Consider the following 24,909-nt stretch of genomic DNA (forward strand, 5'->3'; position numbering starts at 1 on the left):
TCCTCTGTCCACGTGGTTCTCCAGGCATGAATACTGGAGTGGACTGCCATTTCCTCCTCCAGGAGACCTCTCCAACCCAGGGACTGAACGTGTGTCTCCTGCATTGGCAGGCGGATTCTTTACCACTAGCCACCTGGGAAACCCGGCTAGGGTTTTAGGCTGTGTTTAATCTTTGTTGTAGCTGCAGCTTTCAGAGGCTTGAGAGTAAACAGAGCTGGCTCTTTCCTCTGTAATCCACTGTTTCTTACTGGAGCTCTGATGCTGATGACCAGGTGTTGGGGAGGAGAAGCTTGCTTATATAATCTTACGATTCAATAGCAGTCTTTCACTAGACCCATGCTCCTGGGCTATGACCTTCACAAGCATTTATTAACTTTGCTCTTCCTCAGGTGAGACAGGAAGGCTAGAGGGGGCTGGAATCAGGGAAGGGCCCTTCTCCAGGTGGTTACAGGTGCTTTCCCTAAGAGGTAGGCCTTTGAGGATGCTCTAGGCATATTTCAAAATCTTCCCCACCCCTCTGCCAGAGACAATAGCAACTCATTCTGAATTCTTCATTGAGAGAAACCAGTGGGTTTCCTGTAGACAACCAAAAAAGCATGGAGCCCCATTTAGGTAACAGACCCCAAGAGCTTCTTACTCTCAGGTTAGTCCATACTCAGCCTCCAGCAATTCATCAAAATGCTCCTGCCAGCATGTAACTCCAGCACCATCTGTCTGGCTAAGGAGATCTTGATTGTGATCTGGGCTTTCCTGATTCGCCAGATCATGGGATGTTGCTGTGCCCTGTGCCCTGGGGCTCTGAAGGGCACAAGATAAAGCACCGATTTCCAGCTCCTTCAGCTCCTTTTGCTCTAGGGACAAGAGTGACGATTTCCAAGTTCTTTACACACTGGAGCTGAAACCAGTACCTCAGGCTGTTGACTGAATACAGCACAATCATCAGGTCTGAGTGAGCATCTGTGGAGGAATACCGTGGAGAAGGGAGTCCAGGATGATACCTGGATCTGGCTGGAGTGAGCATGGAACACAGTAGGGGAGGGAATACAGTGGAAAAGAAAGTGAAAGTCACTCACTCGTGTTTGTGACCCCGTGGACTGTAGCCTACCAGGCTCCTCTGTCCATGGGATTCTCCAGGCCAGAATACTGGAGTGGGTAGCCATTCCCTTCTCCAGGGGATCTTCCCAAACCAGGGATCGAACCCAGGTCTCCAGCGTTGCAGGTGAATTCTCTAACATCTGAGCCACCAGGGAAGCCCAATACAGTGGGGAGCAGATAATTTAGGGAAGGAAAACGAAAGGCTAACAAACAAAAAAGCTCATGAATAAGGAGTTCTGCTTAGTTTTGTCCTGAATACTTTCAGATTACCTGAAGGTTTTCTCCCCCCCCCCCTTTTATTTTCTTTTTTTTGGAAACAACACAAATCTATTCACTTAAGGTCTAGAGGTCAGAAGTCTGGAATGGGTCTCCCTGGGCTAAAACCAAAGTGCTAGCAGGGCTACACTCCCTCGGGAGCCTTTAAGGGAATAATCCAGTTTCCTGAATTTTTCCAGCTTTTAGATACCAACTGTGTTCCTTCGTTTATGGACACTTCCTCTGTATTTAAAGCAAGAGGTGTGTGTGCTCAGTCACTTTAGTCACGTCCGACTCTGCAACCCTGTGGACTGCAGCCCACCAGGTTCCTCTGTCCATGGGATTCTCCAGGCAAGAACACTGGAGTGGGTTGTCATGCCCTCCTCCAGGTGTCCTCTGACCCAGGGATCAAACCCACATCTCCCAAGTCTCCTGCATTGGTAGGCAGGTTCTTTTCCACTAGTGCCACTTGAAAAGTCCAAAGCAAGTAGTTTAGCATCTTCTTTCTCTGGTTGTTACCCTCTGATGTCCCTCTTTCCATTGTTAGGACCCTTGTGATCACACTGGGGCCATCCAGAAACATCACATACCTGAAAGGTCCCTGCAGCTGTGCAAGATAACCTGTCCTCAGGTGCCATCGACGAGGACCTGGCCTCTCTAACACAGGCGCTATTCTGCCCATCACAGAAGGCACTGGTCAGGAGGTAACGACTGGATTTACCCTTTTATATACTCCAGAGAGTGTAGAGAGAGAGAGAGAAGCCAAGAAAGGTGATGAGATAAGACTTTCCCCTTGGGACTTCCCTGGTAGACCAAGGGCTAAGACTCTGCGCTCCCAGTGTAGGGGGCCTGGGTTTGATCCCAGGTCAGGGAATTAGATCCCACATGCCCCAACTAAGAGTTCTTACAAGCTGCCACTAAAACCTGGTTGGTGCAGACAAATAAATAAGTAAACTTATTTAAAAAAGAAAAAAAAGGTCTAGCACAGGGAGGGACTCTCCTCAATACTCTGTGAAGGTCTGCATGGGAAAGACTCTAAAAATGAGGGGAGATATATATATATGTATAACTGAGAAATGTTGCCATATGTCTGAAACTAACACAGTACTATAAATCAACTATACTCCAATTAAAAGCAAAACAAAACAAAAACTCTCCTCTCTTAAAAGTTTTCTCTTTTTTCCCTATTCCCTCTTCCCCTTTCTCTTCTCACTATCAGGGTTATTCTCTTGCCCTACTCTTTTCCCTCAGCTTGAAGGTTTTCTGCAGATTAGAAATCTATGGTCAGAGTTACACGAGATATAAAATAAGAAATACCCATCCGGTTGGGCGGGACTGGTGTGAATGCTGACAGCATAAGTTATAGTTCCTTTTATTCAAAAATACCTAAGGGCTCGCTCCCCATCTGTGTCACAGAGAAGGTGGTGTGACCGCCCTGTTTTCATGGAGAGTGCAGTGGCCTGGAGAAGGGCAGTAAATACTGAGCAATGGTGGGAGCAGCTGCCAAGGAGAAAGATAAGAGGAAACATTTCACCTTCCTGTGGCACATGTGTACATCAGAGCTTCCCCTTTATAAAGTCTCCTTCTTGGACTTCCCCAGTGGTGCAATGGGTAGGAATCTGCCTGCCAATTCAGGGGACACAGGTTTGATCCCCAGTCTGGATGATCCCATATGTGGCAGAACAACTAAAACCTGTGTGCCACAAATACTGAGCCCGCGCGACCTAGAGCCTGTGCTCTGCAAGAGAAGCCTCCGCAATGAGAAGCCCATGTACGGCAAGGAAGAGTAGCCCTCATTTGCCACTACTAGAGAAAGCCCTTGTGCAGCACTGAAGACCCAAGGCAATCAAAACTAAAATAAATAAGTAAATTTTAAAAAAGAAAATAAGTCTCCTTCTTTAACTTCCAAACTGCCTTCTTAACCACTCCCCTGCCCTTAAAAACTCCACTCATTTTTTATCAGGAAAATGAAGGAAGAAAGACAAGCAGTTAGTAGGGCCTGGATTCCAACTAGAGTCCTTTTCTTATCTCTCTGAGCAGATGACTAGAAGACCACAACTAATATGTTCCAGGAAGAATATGTCGACTTAAAAAAAAAAGCAAAATGTGAGAGTTTCAAGTTTAGTTTTACTGGGGGCAAAATGAGGCCTGCAGCCCAGGAGGCAGCACCTCAGATAGCCCTGAGAAAATGCTTCAAAGAGGTAGGGAGGAAGGACAGTATATGTGTAATTTGAGGTTCCATCCCTGGTGGGAAAGATTCCCCTGGAGAAGGGAATGGCTACCCACTCCAGTATTCTTGCCTGGAGAATTCCACGAACAGAGGAGCTTGTCAGGCTACAGTCCATGTGGTCCCAAAGAGTCAGACATGACTGAAGCGACTGAGCACGCATGCATGCACAGGCAATTAAGCACATGTTTTCCCAGAACGTTTCTGCTAGTCATGAGGCACAGTCATCATGGATTTTAGTCCTTTTCTAGATATGAGGAGGTATAAGAATTCTTCTCCTAAAAATATCTAACTATCTGAAGACCTGTCTTGCCAGTAGCCATTCCCACCCCCAGCACAGAGTGCCTCATTTCTCTCCACCTTGATCTTCTTCAGGGGATGTTGAAGGTCAGAAGCTGCAGCAACAGATGAGGCAATCCTTGTAGAGGTAGACGGCAAGTGCCAATTTGTCGTTGACAAATAACACAGTTACTTTGGTTTCAGTTTTCTTAGGGGTAAAGTCAGGAGCCTAGACTAGAAGGTTTCTGTGGTCTATGAGTCAAGCTGTTTTGTGAGTCTGGTTTTAAATAGGTTGATCCGGGTCACCCAAACAGTTTACCCTGGTTCTCCCTCCATTCCAGAACACTTCTTTCCTGGAAACCTCTGCAGGTTTCTGGAAAAGACAGCTTTTGATCCCCGCCTGGTCCCCTGAGTATGCATCCCTCCCCCTTACAAGTAGTAAGTTCAGCTCGTTCATCTTCAGGGGTGTTCCTGGCGGTTCGCTGGAGGGAAGGTGCAATCCTCGCTTTGCTCCAGGGTTATGCTTTGTGTCCACCTCAAGGGTTTCAGCAATACGATCCTGTGAGACTGTTCTGTCCACTTGACAGATAAATGGAAGCTCACAGAGATGAAATAATTAGCTCAAGTTCGTACCACCAGGAAGAGCCAGCGACCACACTCGACCGACCTAACTCTGCTTGGAGCGCTCTCTCTCCTGCACCCTCCATGGGCACCCCTACCCGGTGCCCCTTTTCCGCGTTTCCCAGGGCACTTGCCCAACCCACTGAGCGGCTAGGGGCGGGGGTGGTTGCAACCCAGAATGTCACTTCTGCAACAGATCTCCTGTGTGCTCCCGTGAGAAGCGCTATTCGGTCCCAGAAATGCTCTCTACCCACAGTCCTTGAACTTGCGGGGGGGCTGCGGGGGCTGGAGAGGGACCCGCGGGGGTGGGCGGGCCTCTGGGGCGGGAGCTCGAGAGTGGCGTCGGAGCGGACCAATCCCCGCGGAGGCGCAGGAAATCAGGACAGTGCCCGCCCCGGCGGCGGGGGTGAAGGGGGGGACTAGCACCCCAGAGGCGCGTCCCCGGGGCTGGCGGCGCCGCTGAGTCACTGCGCGCGCAGGCCGGGGTGGGGACTCAGGGACTGCCGGCCGGGGTCGCAGGAGCCGCTGTCCCGCGCGGGCCCCGGGACCCGCCGGACCGAGATCGCACGCAGGGCCGCGCCGGAGCCGAGCGAGGGCTACGCGGTGGACTGTAGAGCTTGTCCCCTGGACGCGGAAGGGCGCTATCTTGGTTTGCTTTAAAATAAGGGCTTGAGGTTTCCCGAGCAGGTGCATTTGGTCGAATTCAACGGACTTTCATTCCCCTTCCCGCCCCAGCGCAGCGGCGCAGACCCAGCCTCCGTGCGCACCTGCTGCCCGGGAGGCGCTCCAGGCAGGCATCCCCAAAAGGAGACAGCCCCCAAGACTCCGGGCCCCGACAATGGTCAAACCCGCGCCCAGCAGCCTGGCAGGAAGACCGTGACCGTGGGGTGAGTTAAACAGAAGAAACAACCCCTCATTACGACTGGGAGCTGCTTCGTTAAAGGCCCCCTTCCTGCCCGCTGTTCACCAGCAGCCAAAGCAATAATAAACAATTACGTAACTGCCGTGTCCCAAGAGCAACCTCACTGTTTCGTTTATGAAAACCAGCTGGCAGTATATAACGTGGGAGTTATAGTGTGATCACTGGATTGCCCAAGTGGGAGATAACTTATTAAGACTATTTTAAAGAATCTTCTTAAGGGTCCTTGGACTTCCCTGGTGGCTCAGATGGTAAAGAATCTGCCTGCGGATACAGGAGACCCAGGTTCAATCCCTGGGTCAAGAAGATCCCCTGGAGCAGGGAATGCCAACCCACTCCAGTACTCTTGCCTGGGAAATCCCATGGACAGAGGAACCTCGAGGGCTACAGTCCATGGGGTCACAAAGGGTCGGATAGGGATGAGTGACTAACATACTTAAAGATCCTTAAAGGTCCCTTGAGTTCTTAAAGGTCCAAGTTAATCATCCTGAGTCCTTAAAGGTCCAACTCTTAGAAATGAGAAGTATGACAGTCTCAGGTTTACTGAGTACTGAAAAGTTATTTTCTTCGGAAGTGCTTACTGCTTTCTGTTCCCTAGTGTGCTTGTTTACGCCACAAAATACCCCTAACTTCCCCATCGTTGAAAACCTAGCCTATCCTATAGGAGTACAACTGATTTTCTCCTTTTCTCTTTAATAGAACTCCAGCTCTCTACCCAAGCAAGATGAAGATTCCATTTGTAGAACCTGTCATTTGCCTTAGTGTATTCGCTCTGACTCTGAACAGCCCACTGACGACACAATATGTGTACAGGAGGATATGGGAGGAAACGGGCAACTACAGCATTGAACTTGAGAGCAATACTTCTGAGTGTGCAAAGAACAAAAGCAGCCCGATTTTTGCATTCCAGGAGGTAAGACATGAAAATAGCCCTAAAGTGTATTATAAAAGAGGAATGTGCAGCGGGGTTTTAAAGGAAGGAGGATACTGCTCTCATCATACATCGATCTCTGAAGGGTCACCCTAAAACCCCAAAGTCCCAAAGCAAGAGCCTTTATTCAGTTCTCTTTTTGTTTGAAGCTCCCTGACACCTCTAATCTGCCTCTTCTCCTTAAAACCCCTTTCTTCTCCTGTGATTCTGGCTCTTCTCCTTTCTCTCAGAAGATTTCAGTGCAGTCTCCTCTCCTGTGTGGCTGCCTCTTTCCTCCTTCCCCACAGAAAGCCTGAAAATCAGGCAGGGCAGGCTGGAATGAGTGCTCGGTGGACACAGGTGGAGTGAAACATGGGTCTTACCTTTCCCTTGTCCCCTCCCCCCACCTCTTTCCACTGCCCACCTGACCCAGTTTTTGGTGACCCCAGAACGTAGCCCATCCCTGAAGACTGTGGGCCCTGGGCCAGTGTCTGTCATGGGGTATGGGTGGCATGTGCCATCCACCATTTGGTGTTATCAAATCAGCTTTGACCACCCCCCCGCAAATGCTGAGGAGCATCTGTATGGGGATGTGGTGGGTCGAGAGCTCCCACTTGTGCTCTAAGGTCAATGAAAATGTCCCGCCAGATACCACAGAGCCTGTCCTTCTCCCCCACCACCCTCCACCCCCAGGAGGGACACCGCCAGTCTCCTGCTCTCTTAGGCAGTTCTTAACAGAGCCTGCCAATGTCCAAATGCAAAGGAGAGAGCAGCCAGATTGGGAAATTCCCTGCCCCACCCCGCCCCCAGCAACAATGCCTGAAAAACCACCACACTTAGGAGCTTTGAATTCTTCTGCTTGGGAAGAGAGGCAAAAGAGTGGCACTGCCTCCCCAGTCGAAAGAGGAAAAAACCATCAAGGGACTCTGGGTCACCTGCACCCTCAGAGAAAAAGAGATTATTTCCGAACAGCCATGTGGATATCAAATTTCTGGCCTAGAAGGAGGTCATAAAAACAGAAGGGCCAAGGGTCTCTCTTCTTGGTTTTGTCTCCCTTCAAGAATGTTTCTTTGGACTTCCCTGGTGGTCCAGTGGTTAAGATTCTGTGTGTTTCACTGTGGGGGCCACAGGTTCGATCCCTGGTCGGGGAAGTTCCGCATGCCAAGGCCAACAAACAAACAAAAAAGAATGTTTCCTGCTACATGGGTGTCATTGCCAGGGAGTGAGAAGTTTCCAGAGTCTCATCAGTCTCTGCATTTGATTCTGTGTGTTCCTTCACCGGAGCCCTGGGAGCAGAGTGGGGGATGGAGGAGGAGAGGACTCAAGTGTCTGAAAAGTCTTCTGCCCTGGCCCTCCAGCTGAGGGGAGACAGGCCTCGGTCCAGCTGCCGCAGTGACCTCTGTGACTGTGTGGTCATGAGTACTGGCCCCCCTTGCCGCCTGGCCCAGCTGCTGAAAGCCCCTCACTGCCCAGAGCAGTGGTCTCATTTTGAAGATTTTTGCCAAACTTTTTCACTGACTGACTGTGGTTTCATTGAATTAATAGTCAGGAGAGCCCATTGCCCCGGTGTGGTTTCATTGAATTAATAGTCAGGAGAGCCCATTGCCCCGGTGTGGTTTCATTGAATTAATAGTCGGGAGAGCCCATTGCCCCGGATGCCTTGGTTCATAGTCAGTGCACTGGAGCTTTAGGTGCTTTTTCTCAAACTGGGGAACTGGATACCACCCCGCCCACAACTGGGACGGGGTGTGGCAACCTCCTCACCACCTGCACCTTAGGACCAAAGAGCACTTCCTTCTGGGCCCCTCCCTGGCCCTGTTCAGCTTTTCAGAGAATATTCTCCCCTCTTTAAATCCAAGAACACATGTTGCCTGTTTCCTGAGTGGCTGTCTCAGTGCCCAGCTCCCTAGGTGTGTTCTGGCCACATGCAAGTTGAGAGGTTTGTGGACTGTTCTTATCCCTAAAAATAAGAGACAAACCTCTAAACTTGGAGGGGACAATTTCAGGTTACCCAGCAGATCATGAAATTGTTCTCGCCCAAGAATTCGTGTATAAACCTTTTAATAACTAACAGAGTCCCTTGTTACCAGCAGATAAGGAGTATTTTCTACTCAACTGAAATTAATATATACATTTTAGCCTATGAAATTGTGACTTCCTTAAAACTGACAGTACCTTCCTTAGTTTCTCCTGTCTCAGTACATTGTTATTCTGTTCCATCTTGTATAGGAAATAGCTTTTTTTTCACTCTGATTTCCATCATCTACCCTTATATGACATATAATTATAATTCTCCAGAGTTTAAAGCATACAGACACACAAGGATTTCTTCTGTCTCAACATTTATGGTTGACAGATGCTTTGAGTTTGCTTTGTTAAAATCTGCATTTCAAAACATGGGTTGCAGATGAGAGCAGTCTGTGTAAAAGACTGGGTTGAAACGACAGTCGATAGAAAGGAGAGGAGACCAGGACATAGGAGGAGGCGTGGAAAAGGGAGGAGAACCCCAAATTGGAACATCTTGTTGAGGAGTTGATGAAAAGATAACTGTTTCACTTGTTTGTTTATTCAATAAATATTTACTTGATGGCTCCTATGTCTGTAGGAGGTACCAAGATGTGCTCAAGAAATTTATTCTAGTATAGACATAAAACAGGCAAGAGTGATTTAGCACTGACTGTACGAGGGCCCTGTGTGGAGCACCTTATATTTAATTTTAAGTCTCCTGGCAGCCTGCGAGATTGGGACTGTTGACATTCCCTCTCTCGTCAGATGAAGAAGCTCTGGAGTTAAGTAATTTGATCAGGTTCACACACAGCAAGTTACAGACTCCTGCTTTACTTGATGGTTCATTCATGTCATCCATCTGACTACTGAGTACCTGGAAGCACTGTTCTTGGAGCCGGTGATCCTGTGGTGAAAGAACAAGGTTCCACACCTGCCCTGGGAGCTTAGGTTGGAGTAGAGAGGTCATGCAATGCACACCCAGAGTAACATATCATGTCCTGTCAAGGGGTGGTGGGTCTCTAGGGAGAAAAACAGCAGAATGAGGGGCTGGAGCGTTGGGTGGGGGTCAGTGGGATTGCTTTAGTTGGAATGATGGTCAGGGAAGGTCTCTCTGAGGAGGTGGTTCTGAATTAAGGAAGTAAGCTGTGTGCAGATTGATCAAGCTGAGAGAACAGCAAGTAGCCTGGAGGTTTACAGAGTCTGTGCTGGGGGGCTGCCCCCCACCCCCCACCACCACCTGCAAGGAGTTTGCATTTACTCCAGTGGAAGGAAAGTCGTTGAGGGACTGTGACATGAGCCGACGTGCTCATGATGAGAGGAGTGATGTGAGCTGATGTGCGTCTACCTTCCTTGGTGCACTTTTTAGCGGTTATACCACACTTCCGGGAGTCCCTTTTGCCTACATAGTTGATCAATGTTAAGAAAAGTAGGAAAGAATGATTCAAATTGCCATAATTGACTTCCTGTTTGGAATTGTCAGTGGATTAACAGGACTGTCTTCTGTTCTTCTGTTTAATTAAAATTTTTTTTTATTTTTTGTTTTTTACACTGTTGTATACTACAGCTCAAATCAGCCATAAAGATCACCCAAAACTGCTATGTACAGAACCGACTGGATGGAATCAAGGTTCCTCTGACTCCAAAGCTCAAGCTCTTAATCATACACAGAAAGTACAGCTAGGGGATGATAACTGTTGTGTGAGAAGCTTTGGAAGGAGGAGTAATGACATGGGTTTGGGAATTTCAGGGAAATCCAAGCAGGACTGACTGTGGATGGTGCCTGGAACATAGACTGTACTGGGAGTGAGTGGGCATGATACAGAGGAGTGAGGCCAGGCCACATCTCGGGGACCCCAGGTACCAGGCCAAGGAGCGTGGACTTTTCTCAGGCAGGCTGGGGAGACACTGCAGCTTTGAGAGGTGAGAGACACACTGACAGCGTGCTCTGGGAGATGTGCCCAGCATCCGGGTCTGTGATCTGCAAGTGATCTGATAAGTGATAAGTTACACGTGAACTGAGTAAAGAGACCAGTGAGATGCCAGAGTAGTGGAGAGGAAAACCAATGGGAGTTGTTCACATGGCAACTATGGGACCATCAAGAAGATAAAGGCATGAGAAAGACTGGGGCGGGGAGGAGGGGAGGGCAGGATAGATTGTGCTGGTGGACATGGACGAAGGGAAAGGTTAGAAGCAAAGATGACTCAAGTTTTGGCAATACAGAATGGCTTGAATTGTATAAATATATAAAAATAAAAATAGGCTCACTATTTAAAAATTAATTCAGTATCTGATATTTTTGTGGTTCATCAGGGTTTTAGGGTGCCTTCTAAATATGACATGAATACATTTTTTTAAATGAGTTTGCATGTGTGCTAAAGCACTTCAGTTGTGTCCAATTCTTTGCAACCCCATGGACTGTAGCCCGCCAGGCTCCTCTGTCCATGGAATTCTCCACATAAGAATACTGGAGTGGGTTGCCATGCCCTCCTCCAGGGGATCTTCCTGGCCCTGGGACTGAACCTGTTTCTGATCTTGCCCTGCCAATGAGACATATGGCAAGTGGGTTCTTTACCACTGGTGCCATGTGGAAAGCCTTTAAACTGAGTTTAGTCATCACCATTATAAAAATGGCACCCAGCCTTAATATAAAGTTTGGGAAATACAGAGAAGAGGCAAGAAGACAATGCTTTTAAATCACCCCAAGTTCTTTACATTAAATAACTAGTGCAATGATGGTCGTGTCCGCCAATCTGTGTGCTCATAATTGTGTCAGCCTCAGGAAAGCGGAGTTCATCTCACTCCTTAGTTCATGGCACACTACCGTCTTTTGTCAATACAGAACTCTTCTTTGGGTTTTATCTTAATTTTTAGTAAATAAAGGAATACTTGTGGAGACACATGTAAAAAGGACAACTGAGCTCTGCCTAAATAAAAGTCTGTCAAATATGACACTTACATGTGATATTCATTCCCTTAGCGTAGACAGAAAGATGTATCATGGGAAAAGGTATCCTTTTTCCTTTAGAACGCAATCTCTTAGGGCGAACTGTCCACAGAAGAAAGTGAAAGAAAATGAAATTTGCTCAGTCGTGTCTGACTCTTTGAGACCCCAGTCCGTGGAATTCTTCAGGCCAAAATATTGGACTGGCAACCTTTCCCTTCTCTAGGGGATCTTCCCAACCCAGGGATTGAACCCAGGCCTCCCATACTACAGGTGGATTTTTTTACCAGCTGAGCCACAAGGGAAGCCCAAGAATACTGGAATGGGTAGCCTATCCCTTCTGCAGGGGATATTCCCAAGCCAGGAATTGAACCGGGGCCTCCTGCATTGCAGGCAGATTCTTTACCAGATGAGCTATCAGGGAAGTCCACAGAAGAAAGAGAAGTCATTACATGGCCAGTCCTGAGGCCTTGAGCTCTGTGAATCCTTGATGTGAGTCAGACATACACTAATACACACATTTTATTTTTATGGGTCAATGTCTCCACTGTGGAGCTTGAACATTATGACTGAGCATTGATGATTATATCAGCTTTTGATCTTTGCATTGTAAACTGGATAAAGATTCAAGTTGAGAGCTTCCCTCATGGTCCAGTGGCTGAGACTTCTTGCCCAATGCTGGGGGACCTGCAACTAAGAGTTCACGTGGTACAACAAAGATCAAAGATTCAGCTTGCCACAACTAAGACCCAGGGCAACCAAACAAATAAATATTTTTAAAAAACAAAAAACTCATGCACTATAAATTCCCCATCCCTGACTTACCAGCTCTTGCTTGATTTGTCAAAAGTCTATACCAAAATATTTCCAGGCACATTGTAAAAACCTCTGTAAACACTTTGTCTTCTTTTTCTTTGCAGGAAGTCCAGAAAAAGGTGTCTCTTTTTAACCTGGAGATGGACATAAGTGGGTTAATTCCTGGTCTCGTGTCTACGTTCGTGTTTCTGTCGCACAGTGACCATGGAGGAAGGAAGTTCCCTCTGATTTTGTCTTCTGTCGGCGCTCTTGCCAACAGCGCTTGGCTCTGTCTGCTCTCCTATTTTGCCCTTCCAATCCAGCTTCTGATTGCATCCACCTTCATTGGTGCACTTTTTGGCAATTACACCACATTTCTGGGAGCTTCTTTTGCCTACATAGTTGATCAATGTAAAGAAAAGAAACAAAGAACCATTCGAATTGCCATAATTGACTTCCTGTTTGGAGTTGTTAGTGGATTAACAGGATTGTCTTCTGGCTATTTTATTAGAGGGTTAGGTTTTGTGTGGTCCTTTTTAATTGTTACCGTGGCTCTTTTTGTGAACTTGATTTATATTTTACTTTTTCTTGAGGATTCGATGAAAGAGTCTTCATCTCAGAATATTTCTGTATCGTGGACCGAAACCTTTAAAAACCTATTTCACCGAACGTACATGCTTTTTAAAAATGCTTCTGGTGAGCAACGGTCTTTGTGCTGTTTGTTGCTTTTCACGATGATCACTTACTTTTTCGTGACCATTGGTGTTTCCCCCATTTTTGTCCTTTATGAACTGGATTCGCCACTCTGCTGGGATGAAGTTTTAATAGGTTACGGATCAGCTTTGGGTAGTGTCACTTTTTTCAGCAGTTTCCTAGGAATATGGCTTTTTTCTTACTGTATGGAAGATATTCACATGGCCTTCATAGGAACTTTTACCACCATGGTGGGCATGGCTATGACTGCTTTTGCCAGAACAACATTGATGATGTTTTTAGGTAAGTTACGAGTTACAAGCGTATCCTAGAGTTTCGTATTTGATGTTTATATAAAATGAATGCAGTCTGATGGTTGAGAAACTTTAATACAAAATTCTCTATTTAATGTATTCTAGTTTAATTAAAGGTAATTTGTTAAAAGCAAATTTGCCAGAGGCTGAAAAACAACTGACTTAAAATTTTTTTAATAACCACAATTTTCTAAATTTGCATATTTGCCCAAAAATTGTCTTGAGGAAACTTCTTCTTGTGAATCAGTTCTTCAATATAACATTCACCAACTTAAAATATTTCTTAAAGCACTACTAAGAAGGCTACCTTAAATTAAAAAAATATAAGACTATTATGTAAAGGATGCTCAAAAGATTTATAAGAAAAATGTTTATTGAATATATTCAAGCCTATGACCATACCACCCTGAACATGCCCGATCTCGTCTGGATGTATTCAAAAAGGCTTTGCAAATTGAAATTTCAGCAAATTGGTCATTTCATGAATTGACTTTTGATGAATCACATTCTGGCAAGCTGGACTGTTTCCTTAACTACCTGCACCCCATCAGTGGTTTTTGTAAGGCTTGAGTGAAAATACTGCACTTGTAAAGGTTAAAGGATCTGTAAAGTAAGACCTCAGGAGAGGTCCATTTAGTCTTTTTCTACAAAGGCAGTATTAACCTCTTGCTACCCTGCAGGAAGGCAGTATGACCAAGCAGAATTGGGCTTAATTGCCATCTGCAGAGCCAGGTGATCTTAGGCTAGTTACTAAACTGCTCTGAGCCCTTATTTTTTAATCTCTAAAATGGGCATCGTGGTGCTTGATTCAGAGGATTGTCACCAATATTAGAAGAGATAACTATAAATCACTTAGCACAATGCCAAGAGTTCAGAAAAGGACAGGTCCCTCTCCCTGTCTCCCTTGGAATTGCCAAGGCCAAAGTCAGTTAATATATGTGAGAACTTTACAGTGATCTGCAAATGTAATAAAACTGTTTTATAATGAAAAATGCTACTGACTCTTAAGGGTCAGAATTTAAGAACAGAGGCAATTTGCATTCCTGAAATTTTTCAGCCACAAAGATGAACAACCAAGAAGATAAGGAATCAGTTTGCCAATGAGCAGATCAATAAAAGAATTCTAGCACCAAAAATGCCGAGTCTGAAAGAGCAAAACCAGAAAACAAACAAAAAACTTATTACCAAACAAAAAGCTTATTGTGAATCTGTGATACAAATACATACATATACCCACTCTTTTTTAGATTGTTTTCCCATAGAGGCCATTACAGTGTTGAGTGGAGTTCCCTGTGCTCTACAGCAGGTCCTTATTAGTCATCTATTTTATATCTAGTAGTGTGTATGTGTCAGTCCCAATCTCCCAGTTCCTCCTTCTTTCTCCCCTTACCCCCAGGAAGCCTAAGTTTGTTTTCTACATCTGCAGAAAGTAAACTCATCTTAAACTGACCTGACCATTGTCTATCTTCCTTTATTAAGCAGAATTCTTCCATTAATTAATTCAGTCATTAGAAGCGATGAAGCAGGATGCTTAGAGAAAATGAACTATTTAGAGGGAAACTGTTTCAGGCTTAAAACTGACCCTGAGTTTTCCAATCGACCCAGTTAATTGTTATCTCTTCCTCTCACAGTCAGGCTGCCGTTTCTCTTCACTGTCATGCCGCTCTCTGTTCTACGGTCCATGATATCAAAAGTGGTTCATTCTACTGAGCAAGGTGAGTCTACTTTGCTCAAGAAACAGAATGACTCTATAATCTGTACCACCTCATAGATGTGTACAATCGGTGTTTGTTTCTTCAGAATATTCTCAGCCCTTTTCCTGCACAGAACTCCTTTTGAATCAAGCAGTAAGGTCTGTGTTAGGAAGAGCTGATATTCAGGCAAGGGAGCCCCTGCCCAGGGCCTGGTGCTGCAGAGGGCTTGTTCTGGACATGCCCCGCCCCACTGCAGAAGATTGCATAATTCAATACATTTAAAAATATATTTCTGGATTCTTTTCCACGCATAAGATGTAGCTGTATATTCACACAGATGTTTGTTGATTGTGTGATGCAGAGTAATTGGAAAATCACTTAGGAATATAAAAACTACAGTATGTAAAAACCTAGCTGCTCCCTTGAATTATGTAATGGTTTCTTAGATACAACACCAAAAGCACAACAACAACAAAACAGATAAATTAGACTTTTTCCAAATTAAAAATTTTTATACTTCAAAGGACACCATCAGGAAAGTGAAAAGAATATGTAACTTTGTTCTGTATTTTCTAAGTCTCCTGTAAATGTTTTACCATACTTCCATACTTTAAAAAAAAAAAAAAAAAAGAGAGAGAAAAAAAAAAAAAGGGAAGTGAAAGGACAGCCCACTGAATGGGAAAATATATTGATACTTGCAAATCATATGTCTGATAAGGAACTTGTGTCCAAAATATACTAAGTGAAGTGAAGTGAAGTCGCTCAGTCACGTCTGACTCTTTGCGACCCCATGGACTGTAGCCTACCAGGCTCCTTCCTCCATGGGATTCTCCAGGCAACAGTACTGGAATGGGTTGCCATTTCCTTCTCCAGGGGATCTTCCCCACCCAGGGATCAAACCTGGGTCTCCCGCATTCCAGGCATTTAACCTCTGAGCCACCAAATATATACTAAAACTCAGCAATAAAAAGATGATCCAATTAAGAAACGGGCAAAGGATTTGAACGGACATCTACAGAGAAGATGTACAAATGGCAAACAAACACATGAAAAATTATCAACACCATTAGCCATCTGGGAAATGCAAATCGGAACCACACTGAGACCCACTGGGATGGGTGAAATGAAAAAGACAGACCGTAAGAAGTGTTGATGAGGATGTGGAGAAGCTGGAACCCTCATGCTCTGCTGGTGAGAAAATCATCTAAAATGATGCGGCCATTTAACAAAACAGTTTGATAGCTCCTGATAAAGTTAAATAGAGTTACTGTATGACTCAGCAATTCCATTCCCAGGTATACCCTGAAGAGAAATGAAAACATATGTTCACACAAAATCTTGCACACAAATGTTCATAGCAGGATTATTTATAATAGCCAAGAAGCACAAACAATGCAAATGTCCACGAATTGGTGAATACGTAAGCAGAATGAGGTGTATCTGGCTCACGGAATATGACTTCACAATAAAAAGAAATGAAGTCATGATACACATTACAACAGGAATGAACCTTGAAATCATTATGCTAAATGAAAGAAGCTGGTCACAAAAGGCCACACATTATTATATAAATATGATTCCATTTTACACAAAATTTCCAGAATAGGCAAATTCATGGAGACAGAAATTCCACCAGTGCTTCCCTACGAACTAGAGAAAAGGGAGTGACCGATAATGGGCACAAAGAGTCTTTCGGGGAGATGAAAATGTCCTAAAATTAGATGGTGGTGATGGTTGCCCAGTTTCTGTGAACATAGAAGAACCATTGAACTGTACAATTTAAAAGGGTGAGTTTTATATTATGTGAATTATATCTCAATAAAGCTGTTCAGGAAACAAAAGAAATATCAACCTTCTTTGACTTAGAACTACAATAGACTTGTCAGAATGTATTATTTACTTTGGTTTAGTTTAGCTTGGTTTATGTATCAACTCTTTTAAGACGTGGTTTCATATTATTAAATACAGTGACATTTCAAAAGGTGTAGTTTGCATTTTGGCATGTCTTATTATGAGTTAAAATAATTTTATCAATTCCATTGTGATTCCATTGCTCCAGGATAGTAGAGTCATTTTGTTCTTAGCTGCAAATGAAGAAATCCTTCTGGTGGTATTGAAATGTATGAAAGCGAATGTACTTCCATCCTTCATTACTTCTAAAAATGGATATTTTTGTTAAAACATTAGGCACCTTAAAATAATCTGAGAAGGGAAGTGCTACAGAGGTTTTCAGGTGCTTCACCCTATCTCTATCATAATATCTTATGTAAAAAAGAGGAGGAAACTGACTTTTGCTAATTATTTTGAAATCTCTGTGCTCCATACAGCTATGAAGTTCATTGCTAGAGCACCCTGGACTCCCTCTTTGTCATCTGGGTACTCCTTGAAATTCTATTAATACATGAATGTGAAAGTGAAAGTCGCTCAGTCATGTCCAACTTTTTGTGACCCCATGGACTATACAGTCCACGGAACTCTCCAGGCCAGAATACTGGACTGGGTGGCCTTACCCTTCTTCAGGGGATCTTCCCAACCCAGGGATCGAATGCAGGTCTCCCACGTTGCAGGCAGATTCTCTACCAGCTGAGCTACTTTAATATATGGGACCCAGTAAAAACAAACAGACTTGACTTTTCACATCTATTGGATTTTTTTTAAGTTTAGAAAATAAACTCCATTGCGCTTTTATTTAATCAATTTATCTTTGGTAACTATTAAACAAGTTGCACTACTCAGGGAGTTGCAGCAAGAAGCTAGAGCTATTTCTTGAGAGGGTAGCTGTTTGTTTGCACAGCCTGACCGAGTTTCCAACAAGAAAAGACTCAAGCCACTGTGTAATAGGATTAGCACCATGGCACCATCCCTGGCTTTAGCAAGGAATCAGAAATAAAATAAAACAATGCCATAGTTAGATAACTAGGAGACTTCCTGTATTATCATAAATATCATAATATTCTGTATAATCCTGTATTATCATGGAGGCACCAAGTCCATATGCTACATGATGATGGATAACTGTGCCCTTGAATGAAGCTTTTATCAAATCACTTGACAAGTACGTATTAGATGTCTACCATGTGCCAGCACCGCTAGACCCTGGGGACACAGCACTGAGCAAAGCAAATTGCACTTGACATGGGCAGAACTTTCACTGGGGTCAAAAGAAGACACATCTCTGATAACTTGGCATTCTGCAGAGAGAGTTTTGTTTTATGAACATATGTCCTGTTGTTCAATGAAGACTCTGAAGCGATATATGAGAATATGTTGGAGAAGGAAAGAAATGGCAACCCACTCTAGTACTCTTGCCTGGAAAATCCCATGGAGAGGGGCCCGACGGGCTACAGTCCACAGGGCTGCAAAGAGTGGGACATTACTGAAGCAACTTCACACACACACACCAGAATGTGTATAAAATAGAGTGAAGATATAAATAGACAAAAATCAATACACAGTTTAAAAAAGCAAGACCATGGGGAAAAGAAGAGGCTAGACACATAAACTATAATCCAGCTGTGAAAGGTGGTCCTCAAGCTTGTTTTTTCCTTCCTTATCAGTCCAATTAAGCACAATCATTTACATAAATAGCACTGTCTATAAGGAAAATGCATTACAGCTTATCATGGAAAAGGAAACTCGGCAAAGTAGGGAACAAATACAGCAGCTTAAAAAAGAAAGAAGAATCTGCAGAAACTGTAGGAATTTATACCACTGAAGCTGAGGGCTGAGAACAGTGATGTGAACTTTGACCAAGAGGAAGAAAAGTGCGTCAAGTTGCTCAACTGTCTTTTGGAGGTTTGCCTCTTCAGTTTAACTCTTCAGTCAACATGGTCTTGGATTCCAGACAGGACTCAAAACTTGTGGAATAAGGACCATTTCTCTGACTGTAAGCTTGAGCTGACCCCGAAGCCATTTTCAGTCTTCTTGAGCATGCTCCGAGACCTGCCCTTTCCCATGCCTGGGGTGTAGCAAGCAGGAAGGACAGCAGAGTCCCCTCCGAGGGGAGACAGTTGTAAGCAGGTTAAGACAGAAAAGTATGTTTTAGAGAATCACTTAATAACAGCCTATGGCATAACCTTCACTAGAGCACAGGGCAGTGATGTAATTACTGGAAGAGTCAAGCAGGAAACTGATGTAACTGATATTCTTGTTACTCTAGAGGAAGGGATCAAATTCAAATTGCAGAACATGTGATAAGATTCCCAAGGGCTTCCCAGGTGGCGCTAGTGGTAAAGAACCAGGTTGCCAATGCAGGAGACGTAAGATCCCTGGGTTGGGAAGATCCCCTGGAGGAGGGCATGGCAACCCACTCCAGTATTCTTGTGTGGAGAATCCCATGGACAGAGGAGGCTGGAGGGCTACGGTCCATGGGGTCACAAAGAGTCAGACACGGCTGAAGCGACTTAGCACGCAGGCACATATGATAAGATTATATCTCTCTGCCTTGCTTGTCACTCTTGCCAGATCTGACCTGACCTGGATGTTGCCCACAGGGAGCCATCCTGCCCCGCAACTGTGTCACAGATTAGCCCAGGGACCAAGACTGGCAGGGGGGGAGATTGGAACCTCAGGGGCAGGTGGTTCTGTGTCTGAGGCTGTGGTCGGGGCAGACACACAGCTGATTGCACACGCCTAAGCGGCTGGTGCTTCTTAGCTTTGCCCCGTGGATCTTGAAGTACTGATTCCAGCTCCTCTCTCATCAGGTCCAAGGAGAACTCTTGACCTCAGTTTCTTCACCCACAAAATGGGTGACTGCCTCCGTCACCAGGCAGTGCCCCTGTGTTTGCGGTTTTCTGTGTTAGTTTTGCTTGTTGTTTTGTAACAGCCTTTTCTCTTTCCCTCCACACCCCGACCCCAAACAGGGACCATGTTTGCTTGTCTTGCCTTCTTAGAAACACTTGGCGGGATCACTGCGGTTTCTACTTTCAATGGAATTTATTCAGCCACCGTTGCTTGGTGCAAAGGCTTTGTCTTTCTGCTCTCCGCTGTTTTATTACTAATTCCAGCCATCAGTCTCTGGTAGGTCATTACTTTTTTTTATCCTTTTATCAAAGCCTAGATGGATTGAACGAATTCCCTGACTCCACCGATACAATAACACAGATCTGTTGAAGTTTTGCCTCAGAATGTATTTTTCTCAAGAACTTTTAGACATTATGACATCTGTCAATAATGTTGGAAACTTAGGAAGAAAGAGATAGTGGCATGGCCTTCCAGGACTAGGAGGAAGAAAGACTGGATTAGACGGAGACACTGAGAAGCTACCCCTTATCTTTAAATGAACAACTGAGGAATTTAGTGTTTAAGAATATATATCAATATGTATATTCAATATATATATTCATATATATATTCTAAGAATATATATATTCACATATACATATATGTATTCAAACTATGATTTCCTATAGTATATTATCCCCTGAAGGTCAAAGATTACTCTGAGAAAATATACTTTAATACAGATTCTTGGGTAAATGATAAGAGCAGATAGAATGCACTGGATATTAAGAATTCTCTTTCCTTTCCTGAGAGTTGGCTTATTAAATGATTTCCTTTTTAAGTGTAAATATCCAAATAAATGCCAAATACAGAATTCTATTTATGAACAGTACATAGAATAAAATGACCAGAGGCACAGACTCGTGAGAAATAATGTTTCCTCCTCTGCCTTTCAATGAACAAAAAGTGTAAGCCATCTAGGCAAGTGGTTGTGAAAACGCACGAACAAGTATACTTGACACGTTCTGTGGGGCCCAAGACTTGAGCCAAGAGCCCTTCAACCAGCCTCTGCTGGGCCTGCCCGTCTCATGCAGCTGAGAACAGGAAAGGGGGGTGTAAGCTGGGGCACAGGGCCTGGGATCTCCGCCCCCCGCCCCAGAGCGCATGGGCTGTGGCCGTGAGGGAGGGAGAGCAGAGCCTGTCCGCACAGGCTCTTAACTCCTTCAAGGGCGGGCAGGCGCCTTGTCCGAGTAGGACCTCAGCACGTCTCTCTCAGTGGAACGCTGATACTTAGACCTGTAGAGGCTGGACAACAGTAGAATTTACCAGTCCTCTGTAACTGTGATGAAAAGCTATTCTTACCAGATACCTTTTTAGAAGGAGGCTATTCACCTGTTGAATTGGCAATACTAAAACTCCATGCTGAGCCAGTGAGCACTTGATGAGACCAGCAACCTTGTTCTTTGCTGGAAGTAGTGTTATCCCGCATTATCATTTTTGGAAAGCAATTCATGAACACGTATCAAAAGTTTCCCCCCAAAAGTTCATGGCATTTGAACCAGTGATTCCACTTAGAATCTTACCCTAAGGAAATGATCAGCAATGTCAAAAATTTATATATAAAAAGTTCATTATGGCAAAATATTTTAATGACCAAAATGGCTGGTGATAGGAATTGGTTAAATAAATGACAATGCATCCATATGGTTAAAATGACTTTTATGAGAACTGTATTACATGGGAAGCAGAATAATGGCTCATTTAAATTTTATTCTTCATTATATTTAGAAATATTCTGTGGTGGACACATATTACTTTTATAACTGGAAAAATTAGTGCAGAGAGATAACAGGTTGTTATCCTTTTAATAATGCTTCTAATGTAAATGCAGATGGTCTTCTGAGTTTTACTTTTTAAATCTGTTCAATATTTTTAAAATTAAAATTACCTGCTATTTTAATTATGTCTAGATGCCTTCTGTCCAAGTTTCAGTTATAGGCATGAAACATGAACTTCACTAATAGCTTATAATATTTTGTGGGCACTACGCAGAGTAGACAGTGGGAGATGGACATCTTAGGAATCTGGAAGAGGTAGAACTCGTGTAGTTTTTTTAATTAATATTTTCAGAAATCTATGCATAAAAGTCTGCTAGATTCAAAATAACCAGTACCCTCCTTCTTTGCATAATTTGTTAAAAAGTCATGTAACAAGAGAAAAGATAGAACACAGGTTATTTATGTAGTGCCTTCATCACAGGTTTTTAAATGTCTCATTTGCTTTGGCAGTGTTATCAAGTACGTCAGCAGGAATGCGGGAAGCTATGTCCTTCTTATACAAGAAGAATCCAGCGAAGACACTTCGGACAGATGATTAATTGTGATTAAAAAAAAAATCCGAATGCACATATCATACGCTCTGACTTCTGAAGGATCTAAATTAGCTCCGTGATCAGGACTTCATGAATAATCAATGCTGCCGGTCCTTTCTTCTAAACTCTCAGAGAAAGAGTCCCTCCTCTAGCTTCTTACAGTACCAAGCACTCTGAGCACTTTATGAAGATCAAGTGACATATTTCCAGTAGACAGAAGAAGAAATCTCAAAACACCTTCCACTTTGGGATTTACAAAACAAACTGAAACTTACCGGTCTGAGAAACTTGATACGATCAAAAGCAATAATCTCCCTGATGTACTCTGGTCTCTCACATTGACACCAAGAAGAATCCTGTTTGCTTCAGTTTCTTCATCTGCACAATGGATTTCTGATCTCCTTCAAAGATTTTGAAGGCATAACTGTTGAAAATTATGATGAGTCAGTCACTGATCGGAAAACTATAGACGTTTCAAGCCTTTATAATTCTCCTCTACTCGGTAATGCTTTGTTTCATCTAGGTGTTAGTGGTGTTAGTGGTAGTCAAACCTTTCAGTAGCTGCAAAATCCTTTTTTTTTTTTTTTATGGAACCTTGGAGGAAGGGAAAGCCGCCCGCGCCGCAGCCTTCGCCGCCCAGGTCTCTCTCCACTCTGCAAAATCCTTAAGAGAGAAGCACTTTAGTGAATATGTTTACATTTTTCCTAATATGTTTCATCAATTATAATATTTCCATAACACTGGAAAAAAAAAAAAAGAATACAAATAGTTCCTAAAGAAATGTAAACACCAAGTAGACAGCCAATCATGATGTAAATTAATTAGTGCTTATAGAGCCAATATTCATTCCTTATTTCTGTGAAAAGTAATCCATTTCCTACTGCCTTACACTCCTATCCTGGGACCTCCGTGGTCCCTGAAAACACCACATCCTTTCCTGCCTCCTGTCTGCACGCAATGTTCCACTGGGCCTTCCTCCCTCCCTCCCTGCATTGAAACTTTCAAGTCTCAGCCAAGGCAAAGCTTCTGCTTTCTCCATGTGGCTTCCAAACATTTCTACTCCCCCCACCACCACCGTCCCCCTAGTCCCTTCAGGGCTCCCCAAGCTCTCTGTGGGCACTGCCCTCCCAGCGTCTTCCCTTGTCTTGTAAAATTTGTTCCCCTACTTGCAAATGAGCCCCTTGAGGACAGGGACAGTTTGATTCCTCATTATATCCTCAATAAAAGTTGAATTCAGTGACCACAGAATTTTGTTTTCACTTGTAAAAAATCATTTTAAGCTATATATTTAATGCAGTATGAGATTAACCAATGATATGCCATAGTCATGAAGCCAGCCTTGCAAAGAAATTGAAAAATGCGCTAACCCATATGCATTTTAAATTGGTTTATGGTACTTTTATGGGTCCTTCAATATCTCCCATTTTCTAAGTTTCCGTTTGTAATAACACAAATGTCCTGAAGTACACCTAGATGATTAACTCCTTTGTAAGCTCTTCAAAGCAGATAGAGTCTTGTTTATAGCACTGCTTACAGTTTTTCCCTGTAGGATAATCAATGATTGCTTGACCAGCGATAACACTCATATTTTAAAATACTAGAAATTCTTATTTCCAAGACTATTCCTTTTAGGTTTAGCTAAGGTCTTCTGGGCTATTCTCAGATTGATTGATTGATTTTTGTTTTACTTCCTGTTCAGTGCTCTTCCCAAACCAAAAAAAACAAAGAAACAGTACTTTACAGTTTACAAAGTGCTTTCTATATCAACTTATTTTACCCTCTTAATAACCCTGCAAAGTAAATTATACCTCAGTAATGTTCAATAATGTTCATGGTGGCTCAGACAGTAAAGAATCAGCCTGCAATGCAGGAGACCCGGGTTCAATCCCTGCGTTGGGAAGATCCCCTAGAAAAGGAAATGGCAACCCACTCCAGCATTCTTGCCTGGAGAATCCCATGGACAGAGGAGCCTGGTGGGCTACAGTCCACGGCCGGGGGGGTCACAAAGAGTTGGATGAGTCAGACATGACTGAGTGCACGAGCACGCGTGTACACACACACACACACATGCACACTACCTATAAGAAATGATGTTCTTTAGGTTCAGTAGGTTAGTTTGGAGACTTGAACGTGCTGTTTACTTGCTTTAAACTTTCCACTGCAGGCAGGAGCAGCCACCCCACCATCCTGACTAGTTCATATTCTGGTTGCCCAGAACCTTGCTGTAAATTGTGCAACATGAATTCACGTGACCGGGTGGGGTAGCTATTTCACAACTGCCTGCCAGAGACAGCTGGATTTCCTACTTGGACTCTCTGCCTAATCCCACTCAGTCAGATAATTCATCCCCAATCCCACAGTTCTCTGGAGACGTGTCTCCTACAAAACCAACTGTCTAACGTCAATTACTGAATCATCCAGAGATCCCAACTGCAGGCAACAACTTGCCAACTTGCACTGTTTATTTAAGCACATAGGGATCTACTGAAATGATAGTAGGAGCTCACAGCTCCAATAAAAAGCCTAAACGAGGCTCCGGTTCAGAAAACAACCAAGAACCGGGAGGCTCCAGAGATAAAGTCACAGCAACACAGCTACCATCATGCAGCACGAAGCACGAAGGGCATGGCCTCCACCAGTGATGAGTGGCCTCACTGTCCCCCTCCTGGCCCGCTCTGGAGTCCAAGTCCAGGACTGAGGTTTGATCAGCTGACCGGGATCACATGCCTGCCTCCAGGAGGCACCAGGAGCAGAAAGGTGGACCCTCCTAGCATTTTAGAGAGACAACAGGCACCACCTCCCCCAGACAACACAACACAGAGTTCAAAGTCTCTCAGGAATTGACAGTGGATGCCAGACACACAGAATAAGACAGACAAATCCTGCACAGTGTGGGGAAATTGAGAGAAATGGCATTTGTGTGCTGACTTTGCCTACCTTTCCCTTGAAGCCAAACCCTGGAGGTGTTCAGTTTTCATTTTATTGACAGAAGAGAGAGGCTTCAAAAGCCAGGCTTAGTCCCTAAAATGGTAACGTGCTCTGTGTTCAAACCAGCAAACCAAAGC

General features: G+C 44.1%; 1 protein-coding gene across 1 annotated transcript; it reads left to right on the forward strand.

Moving 5' to 3' along the window:
- The first annotated feature begins 4,917 nt into the window (after window positions 1-4,917).
- SLC46A3 (solute carrier family 46 member 3) lies at window positions 4,918-23,092 on the forward strand. The gene is made up of 6 exons (XM_005902177.3): window positions 4,918-5,364; window positions 6,096-6,309; window positions 12,176-13,046; window positions 14,689-14,772; window positions 19,614-19,770; window positions 21,762-23,092. Exons 2-6 carry the CDS (start codon window positions 6,121-6,123, stop codon window positions 21,844-21,846), a joined length of 1,386 nt encoding a protein of 461 aa, XP_005902239.2. The 5' UTR covers window positions 4,918-5,364; window positions 6,096-6,120; the 3' UTR covers window positions 21,847-23,092.
- Window positions 23,093-24,909: the final 1,817 nt, after the last annotated feature.

The sequence above is a fragment of the Bos mutus genome, chromosome 12 (assembly GCF_027580195.1).
Source record: "Bos mutus isolate GX-2022 chromosome 12, NWIPB_WYAK_1.1, whole genome shotgun sequence".
NCBI lineage: Eukaryota > Metazoa > Chordata > Mammalia > Artiodactyla > Bovidae > Bos > Bos mutus.

Coding starts and splice junctions, on each gene's coding strand:
- SLC46A3 (XM_005902177.3), top strand. CDS start 6,121: ATGAAGATTCCATTTGTAGAACCTGTCATTTGCCTTAGTGTATTCGCT. Junction 14,773..19,613: donor GGTTCATTCTACTGAGCAAG/GTGAGTCTACTT, acceptor GACCCCAAACAG/GGACCATGTTTGCTTGTCTT. Junction 19,771..21,761: donor ATTCCAGCCATCAGTCTCTG/GTAGGTCATTAC, acceptor TTGCTTTGGCAG/TGTTATCAAGTACGTCAGCA.